Source organism: Myotis davidii, unplaced genomic scaffold, assembly GCF_000327345.1.
Source record: "Myotis davidii unplaced genomic scaffold, ASM32734v1 scaffold189, whole genome shotgun sequence".
Taxonomy (NCBI): domain Eukaryota; kingdom Metazoa; phylum Chordata; class Mammalia; order Chiroptera; family Vespertilionidae; genus Myotis; species Myotis davidii.
The window spans coordinates 325890-343711 of record NW_006383017.1 but is presented as its reverse complement, the minus strand read 5'-3'; the positions used below and the strand labels follow the sequence as shown (position 1 = coordinate 343711).

The window sequence follows — 17822 nt, the reverse complement described above, 5'->3', positions numbered from 1 at the left end:
GGCCTGCAGCACAGGGTTCAGGCACCGATGCTCAGCTCAGACACTTTGGGTTTGGATCCTGGTTCTGCTCAAGCAAGTGACCAACCTCCTTTTCCCTGTCTCTTCATTGGGGCTATCAATAGAAGCAATCTTCCTGGGATGTGGAAGATAAATCAGGCATGTAATTAAGTCATGCATGTGCCTGGCATGTAGCAGTGGAATAATAATGGCAAATGATGGTCCAGGGGGCCCCAGGTAACAGCTACCATCAACACCCTGGCTATGGGCCAGGCATCCTGTTAATTCATTTACAAGCCCGTGGGGTAGATACTATGACTGTTCCTCTTAGAGGTGAGGGAGCCGAGGCACAGGGAAGAGTGACCGGCACAAGGTCACCCAGTCGTCAAATGGCTGAGCCTACTTTTGAACCTGGGTCAGGTCTGACTCCAAAGCCAGTGCTCTATTCTGAGCCCCCTCAGTTGTCTTTGGAGCGACTCCAGTCAGTTTTCAGAAGTATGAGGGACCGAGAGGAGGGGTCTTCATGCTTCTCCCCCAGTCGGCCCCGAGAGTCTTCCTGCCTCCAGTTATCTCAGTTCCCCCAACCTCCCTAGACTGTCCTATGGACCCCAGGCAGAGCCAGGCCTGTTCGCTCCCTTCCCCTGGAAGCCAGGAGGGACCTCAGGCAGTTCACGGCTGAGTCATTTCTAACATTTTGCCAACCCAGGACGTAGCAGTCCAGAATCAGATGAGGGCCAACTTCCCAGACTCGAAGCCCAGAGGAATCCATTGTCCACACTCCTGGGACCCCAGGGGCCAATCTGCCTTAGAACATGCAGCTAAAGCCCCAGGAGTTTCTGTGGGGTCTAACTGGGCCCCTAAAGGTCCCTTCTGCTTTCTTCCAACTGAACCTGAGACCATGCCTGGGGTCAGACATGCCCTAGATTTTTCTGCGGCCAGAGGGAGGAACACCGGGTCAGGCTCTGTCAGGGTGGAGTGATCAGCAGGTTTAGCAAACACACTGAGAGTCGGATTTCTCCAGGAAGGTGAGGGTTAGGGTCAATGGGATTTCATGGCTGTATCCCCAGTTCCCAGAAAATAAACAACAGCTGGTTTGAAATTATAGTTCTGGGCTTATTAATGCCTGGGGGTTTTCAGAGCAGGAAAGGATGTCCAACGAAAATGTGACTAAGAATCCTGCATAGGATAAATGCTCAGGGGTGGTGCCTGGGTAGGTGACCAGAAAAGGTTGCTCCAACAGGGAGTATGAGCTGCAGCCCCAGCCATGGCCCAGAGTGGGGTTTGGGCTGATTCTGGCCTGAAGCTTCTATGGTCTCAATGGTCTCTTACAGGTGCCGGCCCAAACATATGGATTCGGGAGTGAGTAGGATCTGGGTTCAAACCCCAGCTTTGTGCTTACAAACGATAAAAATGGGGTAACAGTAGCATCTACCTATAAGGACAAGAAATAAAGATCCTGGCAGATGTTACATCCAATGGTGGCCCTTCTTATTAGACTCTCCATGGTGCCATTGGAGATATGGAGGCAGATTGGAGAGAGGGGAATCTCTGCAATAGGGAAATGCTTTCTTTTAAGATTCAATGTAAAATCTTTGTTTTCTAGAAATTCAAGAGCCACAACATACAACTGTGAGATTAGCTCTCGGCTGGGAAGAAAGACATATAAAGAACAGTATGCCTTTATCTACAAGTAAGTATCATCTATGGTTCATGTGTAAATGATGGCTATGAATTTAATCAAAATGCATACCTTTTCTTCAAAATTAAATTTTGATCTCTAACCAGTTCTCAATATCAATAAAAGTAATTGCCCTTGAAATTGGGACTGGTGCAAAGTATTAATACTTCAAACTAAAAAAACATGAGCAGCTTCCTCACACCTAATTCGTTGGTTAACCCAGCGGCTGCCTGGTCAAGGGGTTCGGGATTTCTTCCTTCTTCGTAGTCAAGTCCTGGTCCAGGGATGGAAACCTGAGTTGCCCAGCACAGCTGACTCCAGAACTTCATATTCTCACCTTCTTCCTACTAGTAATTTGTTCTAAGTCTGAACATTAACTGTGGGTGCCCCAGATACTTAGTATTGCTCAGCTCTTTGGCTCCCAAAGGACCCTGGCCATTGAGAAGAGTTGACTGAGCCTTGTTCTCAAGGTAAAGATCCTTTCCAGCTCTCGAGCCCACTTGGGAGGCTAATGAAGCCGTGGGAACCTACATAATTACTTCTTGAAAGAAGAAGACAGCTGACTCAGCTGGGTGGACTTCTTTTTTCTCCTCTAGGGAAAAGCTAGTGACTGTGAAGCAAAACTACCACTACCATGACGTTCAGGATGGAGACACAGATGTATTTTCCAGAGAGCCCTTTGTGGTCTGGTTCCAGTCACCTCAAACTGGTGAGACCCACACACCTCTCTTGCCCATGATCTCCCCAGAGCAAGTGGGCAACAGCCCTGAGTGTGAGCTGTGACCCTGGAGTTTATGCAGCATCTTTGAGGAGGCTTTATGCTCGATGGAGAAGGCCATTAAGAACTTCTAATACCTGGCCCTAGCCGGTTTGGCTCAGTGGATAGAGCATCGGCCTATAAACTGAAGGGTCCCAGGTTCGATTCCAGTCAAGGGCTCATGCTGGGGTTATTGTTTTGATCCCCAGTAAGGGGCGTGCAGGAGGCCACCGATCAATGATTCTCTGTCATCATTGATGTTTATATCTCTCTCTCCCTCTCTGAAATTAATATATATATGAACTTCTAATGACTGTAGAAGATGCAGTATAGTTTGATGGCACCAGGCTGGCTTCTCAGAATGCCATGACTCAAGAACTCCCCAGCCTGGAGCCCACCTTCTGGAATCAATGATAACTCCACTGCCTTTGGGGCATTTAGGCTGATAGGAATTATTTACCTTAATTCCTCAGTCCCAACCAAGTACAACCATTTCTTCATTAAAAAAAAAAATCCCAGTGATGGCCAGCAAAATTGAACTCCTCAACCTAGGGTCTCCCTCTCGTAACTACATAGAAGTCCCCTCCACAGAAATCCAAATGATTGCAGCCTGAACTTGAACAACAATAGTACTTGTATTAGCCACTAACCATTGTTGATCACTGATTAGTGCCAGGCTTCTAAACTCCTTGAAATAAACTAGGATTGTCTCCACTTCAAAGATGGAGTCACTGAGCCAAGTTCACCCAGCACCTATTGAAGTAGATGAGACAGGGTTGTGACCCAAGCCACCATCTCAGGAGCTCATGCTCTTACTCACTATGTGACACTCAAGGGAAGTCAAGAATAAATTTGGTTTGCCATTTGGAGCTGTATAGAAGCAAATATATTTTCAGTACCTACTATGTGCCAGGCCCTCTCCCAGGTGCCAGACAAGATAGACAAGGTCCCTGTTCTCGTGAAGTTATATTTTAGCAGAGGAGACAGATAATGACCAAGCAAATCTATGCAGAGCTACAGGTGAGTATACCTAAAACTACAAATATAAACCCCCTGAACTAGTTCTGCCCTGGGTCAGTGACCTCAGAGCTGACAAACATACGAGAATGGGGAGGGAATTCCCAGGAGGGAAGAGAGGCTGTGGGGCTATTGAGGGCAAGAAGTCCCCTTCAGAGAGCACGTGCAATAATCCTTTGTCACGCTCATGATTCACATTTAGCTGAACGGAGCAGTGTTCAGAGCACCCCTCGCCCCCTTGCTGACTATATTTTCTCCTAGTGAGTCCTTTGTGAATTGCTAACAAACCTGTCCGTACTGAGCTTCCAACTTCCACTCTTCTCTACCCCTTTCTCTCTCCTGGGGATGGCACCTCAGCCATGTCCTGTTTAGTTTTCTCTCTTGTTCGAGAAAAGCTCCTTATGTCCTCTCTATCTGGGGTGAAAGAAGAAGGAGTTAGCTATTCATATATCTTGTAATTCATTCAGCCAGTCGGTCCATCAACAAACATTTTGAGCACCTCCAGCGTGCCAGGCACGGTGCTAGATACTGGAGCCAAAAGGGTGAGCGGGACAGATAAGCCTGCCCTCACAGCCCTGGTGCCAGTGGCCAAACACAGACATAAAGCAAATAAGTTCAGAGCATGAAGGAAGTGGGCAAGACATATTGCCTAGCAGGGTGAGGGGCCCGCCTTCGAGGTGGGTGGAGACCAGGGGAGGCCCCTGGGAGTGACATTAGGCTGTGACCTGAAGAAATCAGTCAGAGAGGACTCGCAGATGGCAGAGGGAGGGCAGAGTGAGCACACATGCTCAGAGGTGGGAAAGGGCTTGGGGAGCGCAGGGGGGACCACCAAGAGGATGGGGGTGCAGTGGAGGTGTGAGGAGCAGAGTGGGCGATGAGGCTGCTGGATCCGTGTCCTGGAGACAGGCTGCCAGGTCCTGGCTCCCCACTGTGTGACCACCCAGCAGCACCCAGCTCCCAAGTAGGAGTGGGGACCCAGGCACGGGACGAGGGGAGCCGGAGGACTAGGCGTTCAGAGCATAGCAGCTGCTACTGGCAAGTGGGCATGGCCTGGTTCCGAGGCCGCCCACATGCCCTTCCTCGGGCCTCTCCGTTGGGCCCCTCCGTTGGGCCCGGTTTTTAGACACTTCCCAAACATCCGCTTTATTTTTTAAATAACATTTTTGGGCTTTTTTCCCCCTGATTGCAAAGGGTGTATAAACTGACGCGCTTTGATTTTTTTCATTAGAAAAAAACTTCTTAGTACAAAAGCCAGCCTTATTATTAAAACAAAAAAAATAGAAGATACAGTTTTTTAAAAAATGAGAAAGTAGAAACACCCACAGTGCCAGCAAGGAACACGGTCTCCCAGCTTTCTCTCAGCCGCGAAGGGCGAGTGGGAGAAGAGAGGCTCTCGTGTACAGAAAGCAGCCGCCTCCTGATCCTAAGATCATGCACTCTCACCCCCGGGCGGGCGGGACCCCCTGGAAGTGGGGGTCCAGGGCAGGGAGCGCGCCTTCCGGGAGGACAGCCGTTTCCCTCCGCCCTGGAACTGGCAGGGCAACCGCGTGACCTCTGCCTCCTTCCTGCTCCCCAGCGGTCAAGGACTTCGTGATTGTCCCCCTGCACACCACGCCCGAGGCGTCCGTGAAGGAGATCGATGAGCTGGTCGATGTCTACGAGTACTTGAAGGAGCATTGGAAGGCAAAGGTGATGACCCTCCGTGTTTGTTGGCTTCCCCGCTGGCAGGGGCGGAATCTGGTCCCCGAGAGGGAGGGGTGACTCCCCGGGCAGTGAGGGGCTCAGAGCCTGTGCAGACCACCCTGTCGGAGCCTCACTGTGGGCCTTTCCTCGGCCCTAAATCTCCTTCTTGCGAAATCTGCCCGGTGCACTGGGTGGGTCTGGGGCGCTCACACCTGCTCCACTCACATGGCTGCGCACGTTCCCTGAGGGACTGTGCCGGGCACTGTGCTGCGGCTGGACATGGACCAGTGTATTGCATCCTCCCAGTGACCCCACGAGGTCGCTACCTTTATCATCCTCACTTTGCAGGTGAGAACAGTGACACACAGAGGTTGGCAGTCTTTCAGGTGCAAGTGACAGGATCTCAAACTGGCAGAAGCCATTTATTGGTTCTTATAACTAAAACTAGAGGCCCAGTGCATGAGATTCATGCACTCAGGGGGTCCCTCAGCCCAGCCTGTGCCCTGTCCCAGTCTGGGAGCCATTGGGGGATGTCTGACTGCCATGGAGGCAGAAGAGGCTTCAGCCACCGCCCCTGTGCTCGCCACCAGCTGTAAGCTGGCTCAAGGCTTCTGGCTGAGCAGTGCTCCCACCGTGGGAGATCACTGACCACCAGGGGGCAGCTCTTGTGTTGAGTGTCTGCCCCCTGGTGGTCAGTGCACGTCATAGGGATCGTTCTGTCATTTGGTTGATTTGCATATTAGCCTTTTATTATATAGGATGTCCAGGAGTGGCTCAGGCACCGCTGGTCCAGGGCTCCGCAGGGTAACGAGGGCTTGGCTTGTTTCTGTCCACCTTTGGCCCCCTTTTCCTCTGGGGGGGGGGAGCGGCGGCATCCAGGCTCAGGCTAGCTCCCCTCTGGGACGGCAAGATGGCCACCAGCAGCTTCTAGACCAAATGACAAATTTCCTCTCCCACCATGCAGCCAATACCCTGCGAGTGAGTCCTATTGGCTCTGATTGGGTCACATGTCCAGCCCTGAACCCATCACTGTGACCAGGGGGTTGAGGCTCTGACCGGCTAACTCTGTGTCAGCTCCACCCTGACCTCAGGGGCTGAGGGGAGGAGGGTTGCTACTCTCATAGCAGGACAACACATCTACTATCCCTTGGCCTCAATTATTCCTCACATGGGAAACCGGGAGGCCACTACCTGTGGCTGTGAGGTCGGCGGAAGAGCTTGGCAAACATGGAAGTGCTCGAGAGGGCTCTTCCGCACTCTTCTTTCCTCCTTTCGGGATGTGACCCCACTGGTCCTGTCCTCCTTCTCAGTTCCACGGCTGGAAGTGCAAATGAGTCAAGTGTGGCCCAGGGCTGGGCATGGAGAACACAGGGGGTGTCTTTCATTGCTTCTTTGTGAAGAGCAGGTCAAGAGAAAGACTCACTCATTCAACAAGAATGTATTGAGCATCTGTTAAGTGTTGGGTACTGAAGAGGTATCCGTGGCACAAAAATGAAGAGGAGAAATTCGTGCTGAAGAAACCTCCAGTGAGGCAGATTGGGGTTCAGTTCTTGGTGTCACCCCTTGAACCTCCCAGTGGAGTGGTGTAGAGCAGGCCCTCTATCCTGTTTCCACAGGGGCTTAAGGCCCTTCTACCTCCGAGTGTTGGTGAGATTGAAATGAAACTTCAGGAAAACACTTAATGCTGGATTTGGCGCACAGAGAATGCTCGGTGAATCGTGCCTTTATTAATAGAAGCTGGTAGTCACTAGGGTTAAGGATGACATCCTGTCCTCAACTGTGCCCATCAGTCACAGGGAGAACCATGATCAGAGGTCAAAATAAGATGTTTTTGAAGAAAACTCTACAGTCAGCAACAGCCCCAAACGATAGCACAAACAAGGAAATCGGGCGCTTCCTCAGGATTGGGGAAAATTAAAATCCTGTCCCAAGAGCCCTCCACGGAAAAACATTTCCAAGATAGAATGTTTCTGGTGGTGACCTAAGGTTCTTCCCACTTCCTCCACAGACAAAATTCACAGGAATAAGTTTCCAGCTTCAGGACAATAGGAGGGAGAGAGCGGTGCCCAAGCTGTTAAATACACCACCCAAGTTTGTTTTTCCTGCTTGGAAACAAAAGGCATTCTTCATTCATATGTTTGAGCCAGAGAAAAAAGATTCGAGGGAATCAATTAGCAGCCTTTCATCCCCACCTAACCCTGCATGAATTATGGAGACATGGTGACTCAGAACAGGAGGGAGCAGCTACAGCAAACACCCCCTCCCTGTTAAGAACACCCGCCCTTGTACACACCTGCCTGTCAAATACTCATCAAAACTGTGACTCAGTTTCATTGATTTATTTTTTTAATGACAATTCATTAGTTATGATCCCATGGGGATCAGGGACCCAGGAGCAGCCTGGCTCAGTGGTTCTGCCTCCTGATCTCTCTGGGGCGGCACCGTCGGACGTCAGCTGGGATTTCGGTCTCTGAAGGCTGGTTTGGGGCTGGACGATTCACTCCATGCTGGCTCACTCGCATGGCTAGCAGATTGGTGCTGCCTGGAGACTTCATCCCTCTCCCAGTGGGTCTCTCCATGTAGATTGGGCTTCCTCGCATGATGGTGTCTGCGTTCCAAAGATGGATGTCTTGGGGCTCCTCTGGGGGTGGGGGTGGGTGCCCTTTCCACACCTCTCCCCTCCGACTCTGGAAGTTGCTTGCTCCCTCCTCCCTCTGGACTTACAGTCCCCTCTGTGACTCAGTTTTAAACTGTGGCCTCTTCTTGTAAAAAACAAAAAGAAATTAAGAAAGACCCTATTTTAGTTTGCCAGGGCTGCCATAGCAACGTACCAAAGACTGGGTGGCGTGACAACACAAATTGATTTCCTCACAGTCTGGAGGCTAGATGATCAAGATCAAGGTGTCAGCAGGCTGGTTCCTCCCGAGGCCTCTCCCTTCCTAATCTTCTCACCAGTCATACTGGATTAGGGTCCACCCATATAATCTCATTTTAACTTAATTACCTCTCTAAAGGTCCTCTCCAAATAATGTCACATTCTAAGATACTGGGCTTAGGACTTCAAAACACGAATTTGGGAGGACACACTGTATCCCGTCATTTGCTGAGCATGGAGGACGGAGTCATGGCTGGCAGTGCCGAGTGACAGAGCTTGGCCACAAAGCCCATCCGGCCACTGATGCTCCAAATCATGTCTTTCAGAATTTCATTTTCATGGGCGACTTCAATGCCGGCTGCAGCTATGTCCCCAAGAAGGCCTGGAGCAGCATCCGCCTGAGGACCGACAGCAAGTTCGTTTGGCTGATCGGGGACCAAGAGGACACTACTGTCAGGACGAGCACCAACTGCGCCTATGACAGGTGGGAGACAGCTGCCGAGCCGCTAGCCCAGGCAGGGCTTATATGCATTAGAAGAGGCGCCCCCCTCTGGTCAGATGAGGCATTTGGCTTGGAGAGCAGAGTCACATTTCAGGCCTCTCCACCTAGATCAGTGGTTCTCAGCCTTCCTAATGCCGCGGCCCTTTAATACATTTCCTCATGCTGTGGTGACCCCCAACCATAAAATTATTTTCGTTGCTACTTCATAACTGTAATGTTGCTACTGTTATGAATCATAAGCATAGTGATTAATCACAAAAACAATATGTAATTATATATGTGTTTTCCGATGGTCTTAGGCGACCCCTGTGAAAGGGTCGTTTGACCCCCAAAGGGGTCGCGACCCACAGGTTGAGAACCGCTGACCTAGAGCTTTGCACAGCCTACAAACTGCATGAACTGGGCACCGTAGTTCGGCAGTGGCCACCATGGACTTCGGTGTCAGACAGGCCTGGGTTCAAACCCTTACTCTGCCACTTAATATGTCTGTGACTAAGAGACATGTGCCTTTGTTTTCTCACCTATAAAATGGAGATTACAGTACTACCTCATTCATGGACACAGGATGAGAATTAAATGAAGTAACGTATGTAAATCCTGTAACACAAAGCCTGCCATATAAGCGCTCAGTACATTTGTTGCTGTTAATTATCCCATCACAAAGACATGTCGCAGTTTACTCATCCAATCCCTTATCATTAGGCACTAGGATTGGGCATTAGGTTATCATATTATTCAGGGTCAGTTACTTAAACATTTCTGATTCTATATGTACTTTATGCATATATTTATGACTTCCTTAAACATGAGAGCAGTTAGAGCAAGGAAATGTTTACACTTCTAAAGCTTTTGCTGCACATTCCAAAATGAAAATACATACATTTAAATAACTGCATGCCCTTGTATGTGTAAAATCTCTCTGGGGATGTTCCATCAGCTTTCACCTTTGCTCCTTAAGGCGGGAGGGAGGCAGTGAGAATGCCTGAAGCCTGTGAATGCTCGTGACCTGGCCTCCCACAGAAGAGACCGCAGGCAGGGAATCCCCTAGGAGCCCTGGTCCCACGCTGGCTTCTGTTCCCAGGGCTCAGCCTGTCACGGAGAAAACATGCGATGGCCACCTGCGAATGCACACTTGTTCTCACTTCTCTCATTCTGAGGTCTGGCTTTCATTTTCACCCCATGACCTCCTTTGCTCCTCTCGGAGCTCTCAGGGCTGGTGTGTCCAGTGCAGAAGTCATCACTCCAGCCCTGGGCGGTGGAAGCAGCCCTCGCACTGGGGGAGCAGAGTCAAGGTGGGAGGCCCCGGGAGACTGAGCTCTCTTCCCCTCCCTCCATTTTGAGGGGCTGCCAGCAAGGGACATGCCAGTTGTGTGGCCTTGGGCACATCAAGTCCCTTCTGTGGCCCCATTCTTCTCCCCAGCAAACGCAAGGGAGGTGATGGAAAATGTCGAAGCATAAGAACAGTGAACCCGAGAGAAAGAAGTTCACAGCAGATTAGCTGGGGTGGGGAACAGGTTTAAAACAGTGTTTCCTGGGACCCCGGTGTTACACACATGCATGCCAAAGGATGGCAGGATGACGTGTGATTTTTTCCCTTTTCATTAAATTTATTGGGGTGACACTGGTTAATAAAAGTATAGAGGTTTCAGGTGCACACCATCTGTATACTGTATTGTATGTTCACCACCCCACGTCAAGTCTATGTTTTCCTTAACAGCATGTATCTTTGGTGGCTTTGTAAAAGGCATATAAATATTTTTGTTTTGACTCAATGCGAGTCTTTGTTCTGTGTTCAGATATCCCTTGAACATCAGCGGCCCACCTGTGCACATACCTACGAGTAGAAGTCAGAAATGGGGGAGCCTTAACTATGTTCTCTTTGACTCTCTGGGTTGGAAAGGATGGCTTTCAGAAATCTCCACCTGCATGTGAAGAGCTTACTTGTGGATGGAGTTCAAAGTTAACCAGCTGATGGCGTTAGCCAACACAGGAAGCCAGTCGGCCCTTCAGAGCCAGGGAAGCTCAGTGGATGGTCATGAGCCAGCAGCTGGACTCATCTTGTCAGTCTTTAGTCAGCCTGTCAGGGCCATGCAGACCCCAAGTGCATCACCCCACTTGGTATCCATTAGAGTTCATGTTTCAAAGCTCAGTTAACTATCATGTACCCATTGGTTTTTCTCCATATTTGTCTTTAAATACATTTGTTTCTTACTGAAATAAATTAATTTTAAAGAAATGTTATAATACCAAGGTAAGAAACTGGCGTCATTTGCCATAAGCCGAAAATAACTGTACAAATAATTCCAGTGAAAACTGAATAATGCAAATTCTGCCTTAATTCTCTTGCCTCTTTACTGCTTATAGCCTGCTCTCTCGTGGTCAGAGTAGAAGCTTAGGGAGTATTAAAGACAAGCCAGCACCTTTCTCCATAATCAAATCAGGAAAAGTGAAAAATAATTGCAAAGGAAACGATAATCTTAGAATGCATGATACTGCTATATAGTGTCCATGGATCATATAAAGTCTTCTCTCCCACCACCAGGGCCACCTGTCCACACAGGGAGAGACTGTCCTGGTGCCCACAGGGCCACAGAGGAGCTAATCCTATTTCCCAATCTTGGGCACTGTCCTGAGGGTCACAGGCTAAAACCAGGGGTGGACTTTGAGCACCGCGTGACAGGTCCAGGCTGCTCAGTCAACTTCAGATGTCAAGCATGGACCTTGGTTTGATCTCAGAAATCAGCGGTGGATTAACATGACTGTCTTCCCTCCTCTTCTGTAGGATCGTGCTGACAGGACAAGAGATCGTCAACTCCGTTGTGCCCAAGTCAAGCAGCATCTTTGACTTCCAGAAAGCGTACGGGTTAACTGAAGAGGAGGTATGGCTGCCACCTTGTCTTTCTAAGCCACTGTCCTGGGCAGATGGGTTGGTGCCATCATTGAGGCCAAACTAGAGACCTAACATTGGGCCATTGGACCTTGAGTCTCAATGCCTATGGGTCTGTGATTTGAGGACCTGCCTAGGCTTCTAATTGAGCTGGTCCAGGGACGATGCTCACCAGGGTGTGTGCTGTTGGGTGACTGTGGGCATTCCACCTTCTCTCCTGGAGCCTGAATTTGCTCATCACAAATGTAAAGAGTGCCTCCTCATTCTCAGATGTCTCTCCCTTTCATCCTTACAGGCCCTGGAGGTCAGTGACCACTTTCCAGTTGAATTCAAACTACAATCTGCAAAGGTCTCCACCAACAGGAAAAGATCCTCCTCTTCAAAGAAGAGAACCAGGGCCCGCCGCACCTAGACCCAAGGGCACCATTTTCTTAACCGTTTCTTGCCTCTAAATAAACAGCTCTAACAGCATGAACTGCTCCCTGCAGCCAGGAAACAAGACTGGCCCACTGCCCTCATTTTTCAACTTGGATTTGACCCGACTTAACCCGAATTGGGAGGAGACTCTTCCATTATCCCTCGTGGCTGGTACCTCCCCGGAACTGCCCAAGAGGAAATGGGGCTTTTGCAGCCAAAAGGAGGGTTTTCGCGCCCCGAGCTAGAGCCCTGCCACCGGCATGGCCGCTGCCCAGGCTGGCCCTGGAGAGGCTGCTGCAGGAGGAAGAACATCTGTTTTCAGTCTCACGAGGGGCCCTGTTCCACCGGAAATGACCAGAAATGCCAAGGCCCCACCTGCACCCCATGATTCGGGCCATTCACTGTTTGGGGAACCTGGCCCCCTTGTCTGAGGTTGGGCCACCATCACATCTCACAGGGATCAGGGACGAAGGCTTCTCCCACCTGACCTTCCTGCCTCTGAACTGTCCTCCAACTCAGCCAGCCCAGTGACCACCAGTGTCCTCCTTTGAACTTTCATTCTGACCACAGGCCACCTCGTTCTCACCACCATTTGGAGAGAGCCCAGAGGTTTTGGACACCGCAAAGGTCTCTGTATCAGGTGTGCCATGTCAGACTCCCCTTCGTCCCACCTGGCACTTTGCGCCCAGCAGGGCCGCCTCTTCCCTGTGCCCATGTGCCCTGTCCCATCCCAGAGCCGGGGCGAGGTAGCCAGGGCGAGGTGCCTGGGCCCATGCCGGCTGCATCCCTCTTGTAACATTCCCCACATTGCACTTGTCACCAAGGCCACTACTGGGGCTCCTTAGGGGACCCAGGGGATCAAAGGCCCAGGTGGCTGGCAGAGACTCGAGGATTTTATCATATTTCTGCAACCAAAGAGCTGCAGGGGGGCCCAGCGGCAGGGCACACGCTACCTGCGTCCTGTATGGTGACCGCTTTTGCGGTTTTTCCTTACATTGTCTCCTTGTTCAAGCAGTTCATGAACATGACTAACGACATCAGCAGCACCAGAGGAAAAGCAGTGACAAAGGATGCCGCCCCCATCCCTCATCCCCCGCTTCCTGTCTCAGAAGCAAGCCCTCTTCCCAGCTACGTATTCTGCCAGAGTCTGTACATAAACAAGCACATATGTAACCTTGGAAAATACAGAGGAACGCACGCTATCGGCATGGCCCCACTCTGCTCATTTCCCTTAATATATTAGGGACCATGTGGCTTCTTATTTAAGAAAATTGACCACAAGGTTGATTTTCGAAATTTGGTAACATCCGAGAGAATAAAACCAAAAGGCCCTGCTTAAGCGGGGAAAACCATTTCTCCAAACATCCAACTAACCTCAGAGGTCTCGCTGGCGTGGACAGGGCAGGTGGCGAGGCTGTCAGGCTTCTGTCGCCCCCTCTTCTGAGAAGGGCCGCCCCAGAAAACGTCCAGTTTCCGAGGTCCAAACGGTCAAGTCAGCACTTCACAGATGAACTTATTTCGCAGGAGAGAGCGTCCTTGTGCCCACGGGCCAGTGTCGTGGCTGGGACAGGAGTCCTGTGCTGGTGGGGGGGCGGGCAGGGGAAGAGGACCAGACCCTAAGAGAGGGTGCCCGAGGCCCTGACCTGGTCCCCCCCATCCTGCAGCCTCCTCGGTGATGAGCCGTTCCTCCGTCCCTCTGTCCCTCTGTCCCTCTGTCCTTCTGTCCCTGCACAGAGCAGGGTACAGGAGCCATGGCACCTGCCAGCTTTCAGTTCGGGCAAACTGCTGGGCACGGGGGCGGGGGATGGGGGAGGCACAGAGTGGGGCTTCTCACTGGCCACAGCCTGAAGCAGCTGCAGACTCCCCCTGCCCCCCTCGCCCTGGGTCACCTGCCTGGACAGCGCTCCCATGGCCCTTTGGGGAGCGTGCCTGGTCGTAGGCACTCTCTCAGCACCAGCTTCGCTCACAGGGTTTGAAACTATGTGCACCTGTTACCACGGGAATCCCCGCCCGAGCCGGCCCACTTAACAAGCCCCCGTGGCTGCAGGCCAGGCCTTTCGTCCATGAATTATTTACTGAGGACCAGGTTTAAACTCACTCTCGAGCCCTCCTTAGCGAGAAGAGGCACAGCGTGTGGAGGGCCAGGCCCACTTGGGAGCCATCCTGGCTGTGGGACACTGAGCAGGTCACGTACCTTCGTTTCCTGAAGCGCCAAATGGGGTTAATGAGAGAATCGGCCGCACAGGTGACGTTTAAACACGGTAATGCAGGTAAAACGCCACGTGCCCGACACCAGTCAGCCCTCCACAGACGGAGCTGGGTTTTCGTGCACAGGACTCGCTCCGTGGAAGGGTGGCCGCTTTAAGTTTGGGTGCATGTGGCTCTCATCTAATGGTTGGGAATGAGTTTTCACCACCCACTTCTTCATCGTCCTCAGCAAGTATTTGGGCAAGTGAGTCCCGAGAAATGGAGACACCCCTGCTTCCAGGCCTTGTTGTTTTCTCTTCCTCATCAGCACCCCTTTCCTGCCTCCCCCCACCCCGCCCTTCATCCTGTCCCTGTGGGTGGGGTGAAGGGGCGGCCCCAAGCCAGCAGCTCCTGTCCCTTGGGCTGGAGAAGGACATGAAGGCAGCTCCACACCCGGACATCCCTCTCCCCAGCCAGGTGGGCGTGGGGCGGGCAGAGCCAGGAGAGGGGTCACACCTGCATCGCTGCCACGAGTCCCCATCAGAGCTGCCACCCAGATGGTCCTGAAGGCAGAGGTCACAGGTCATGGCTGGGACAGGAGGTCACAGAGTCTTAGCCACAGTCACGTCTTGAAGGAGAGTGGGTCATCCCGGGCCTCAGGACCCGGCCCGAGCAGCTCCAAGCCTTAGCGTTCAGAGAAGCTACTGAAATGAAGTGACACCAAGGGAACTTAAGGGAACAAGGATGTGTACACACACACACACACACACACACACACACACACACACACAGGCACTCACTCGATTCTTCAGAGAAAATGAGTTGGGAAACTATAGGTGCCCTGAACGGACACTAGCTGAGCGGTTGCTTGGTTTCCCAGGTCCCATGTCAGTGAGACAAAGCTGCAGACAGGCGCCAGGCTCCTCAGGGCCAAGGGCCACGGGGGCTGCCCTAGCCCCACTCACAGGGTCTTGCTCAGTGATAATCAGTCGCTTCCTCCCTAGTCCCACCACCTCCATTGTTCCCTATCATCTGTTTTCCCAAAAAACAGGGTGTGCTTCCTAAAATGCAAATTTCATCCTATGTCCCCGCTGCCTAAAACCCTCCATGGCTCCCCATTTCTCTCTGGATAAAGACCCAAGTCCTTACCAGATCCTGCAAAGCCCCGTATGTCTTGGCCTTGACTGTGCTTTCCAACTCCCATTTTCAACTGTCTGTACAGTATAGCCACACCGTTTAGTTCCTCCATTCATCGTGTTCTCCCCAGCCTCTGGGCCTTTTCATGTGCTGTTCCCTCTTCTGCATTGCTCTTCTCCCCCATTCATTTAGCAAACTTTTTCTCATTCTTCAAAACTCAGCTTAAACCCCGCTTGGTCAGGGAGGCCCTCTCTGACCAGCTCCCCCATCTATTCTGGGACCCTGGGTTACATCTTCCCACAGCGGCCTGTATGTCTCCTTCTTAACCCTTGTTACCCATGTAATTACTTATCCAATGTCTATTTTTGTAGGTTAATTTATGAATGATTTTTTTCAGTGAAAAATACAAATTCAAGAACCTTGTCCCCTAGATTTTAAAATGATAATAGCTTTTACAAAAAGAAAATATTTGAGCAAAAGGGAGCAGATAATGAGTAGTAAATTGTTGTATTTTTTCTTTTAGAAATCCAGATGGAAACACCTAATTTAAACAGTTAAGGAATGATTTTTGAGGGCATAAATTAGGGGTTGAAAAAATGCCCTCTAGTATGTTAAAGTTTCTCAAATAATATTTGAAGGATATAAAGTGGGATTTCAACAGGACAGAAGAACTAAAACCTTAAAATCCACTAGAGGTAGATGTCACTAGGTTCCTTTTTTAAAAAAAAATACACTTTTATTGATTTCACAGAGAAAGGGAGAGGGAAATAGAGATAGAAACATCAATGATGAGAGAGAATCATTGATTGGCTGCCTCTTACGTGCCCCCCACTGGGGATCAGTCCCACAGCCTGGGCATGTGCACTTGACTGGAAGGGAACCCGGGACCCTTCAGTCCGCAGGCGGACACTCTATCCACTGAGCCAAACCAGCTAGGCCATTGTGGTTCCTTGAACTTGCTCTCTACCCACTTGCCTCAGGCCTTTGCACATGCTGTTCCCTCTGCCTTCCCTTCCCTCTTTGCCCCTCTTCCCTGCAAACACAGTGTCTCTCTCTCCATAGGTCTAAAGCTTTGATGGCCTTCAAAACTCCATGCAAATCTCCCCTTCTCTAAGACAAATGCCTCACACACACATACACACACACACACACACACACACACACACACCCCTTTTTAAGGGTCGGCCCAGCTGGCACACATTCCCCAGGTGTCCCAGGTTCTGGCTGATTGGAGTAAGCCCACATCCCTACCTCTATGAGTTCCCTGATGGCAGGAGAAAATACGTATTTGTCATTTGTAAAAATTCCTCCTGACCCACTTTGCTTTAGGAAACTCTATTTCCCCTATCAAATACCCTGAATGTTTCATTTCATTTTTCTGACTTATTTGTTTTGAGATTTCTGCTTGAGAAATTTTAGTAGTTTCATAGAAGCTAGAGTTGAAAATATCTTTAAAGGTAGTAATAATGATAATAATAACTGCCATTTGCCCGGGTTTGCTCTGTGCCAGGCTGTGTTCTAAGAAGGCACAGCAGTATACACTATCTCACTAAATTCCAACCACAGCACTGAAAAGGTGGGGTTTGTTGTCTCCATTTTATGGATGAAGAAACCGAGGCCCAGAGACGTTAAACAACTTGCCCACGGCCACACAGCTGGTGAGTGGAGCCCAGGGCGACTCCTCTATGAGGCATCGTAGAGGTAGGGTCTAGGGCCCATGAGACTTTAAGGGCTATGGGACTGTTTTCATTTCTTTGAGAATAAGAAGGAAAAAATAAAATTTTAGGTTGAAGAAAATTTTAATGTATAGTATTAATATATTTTTCTTTAAATCAATGTAGTTGTAACATATAATTCATTTTTAATATTGTTTTTATTGGTTTTAGAGAGAGGAAGGTAGAGAGAATAGAGAGATAGAAACATCCATTGGCTGACTCCTGCACCTTCCCTAATGGGGATCAAGCCCGCAACTCAGGCACCCGCCCCGACCGGGACCTCTTGGTTCATGGATCAATGCTCAACCACTAAGCCACACTGGCCCCATGTAAAATATAACTCTTATTACTTAATGTAAGAAGGGATTCATGAAGTCACAGGTGCCTAAGACCCACACCGCACACATACACACACAGACAGACACACATGCACATACACACTCACATACACATATACTCACACACACATGCACACACGTACACACACACATGCTCACACACACGTACACACACACACATTCACACTCACACGCTCACACACACGCTCACACGCACGTACACACACACACTCACACACACACACACACACACACACAGGCTTCTCCCAGGGGAACAAAATATCCCTCAGTTTGCAAAGTGCTTAGATCCAATAGGGATGCCATGCCAGCCAATTTGTAATTTTCTAGTAGTCACATTAAAATAAAGAAACAAAAAAACAAGTAAAATTAATTTTAATAATATATTTCATTTAACCTAGGGTTCAGCCAACTACTACTTTGGTCAAATCTAGCCCACCACCAGTTTTTTTTAAATAAAGTTTTATTAGAACACAGCCATGCTCACTTGTTTATGTTCTGTCCACACTGCTTTTACACTACAACAGCAGAGCTGGGTGGCCCCCAAAGCTGAAACTATCGCCCTGGCCGGTGTGGCTCAGTTGGTTGGAGCGCCGGCCTGTACACAAGGGGTG

At 50.1% G+C, this 17822-nt stretch overlaps 1 protein-coding gene across 1 annotated transcript in view; it reads left to right on the top strand.

Moving 5' to 3' along the window:
- DNASE1L3 (deoxyribonuclease I-like 3) overlaps positions 1-13018 on the top strand; it is a 42148-nt gene extending 29130 nt beyond the window's left edge. Inside the window, exons 4-9 of the mRNA XM_006779121.2 lie at positions 1601-1687; positions 2272-2384; positions 5026-5138; positions 8334-8491; positions 11292-11388; positions 11692-13018. Of these exons, the coding sequence (XP_006779184.1) occupies positions 1601-1687; positions 2272-2384; positions 5026-5138; positions 8334-8491; positions 11292-11388; positions 11692-11808 (685 nt within the window). The 3' untranslated portion in view covers positions 11809-13018. The remainder of the gene's footprint in view (positions 1-1600; positions 1688-2271; positions 2385-5025; positions 5139-8333; positions 8492-11291; positions 11389-11691) is intronic.
- The last annotated feature ends 4804 nt before the right edge of the window (positions 13019-17822 follow it).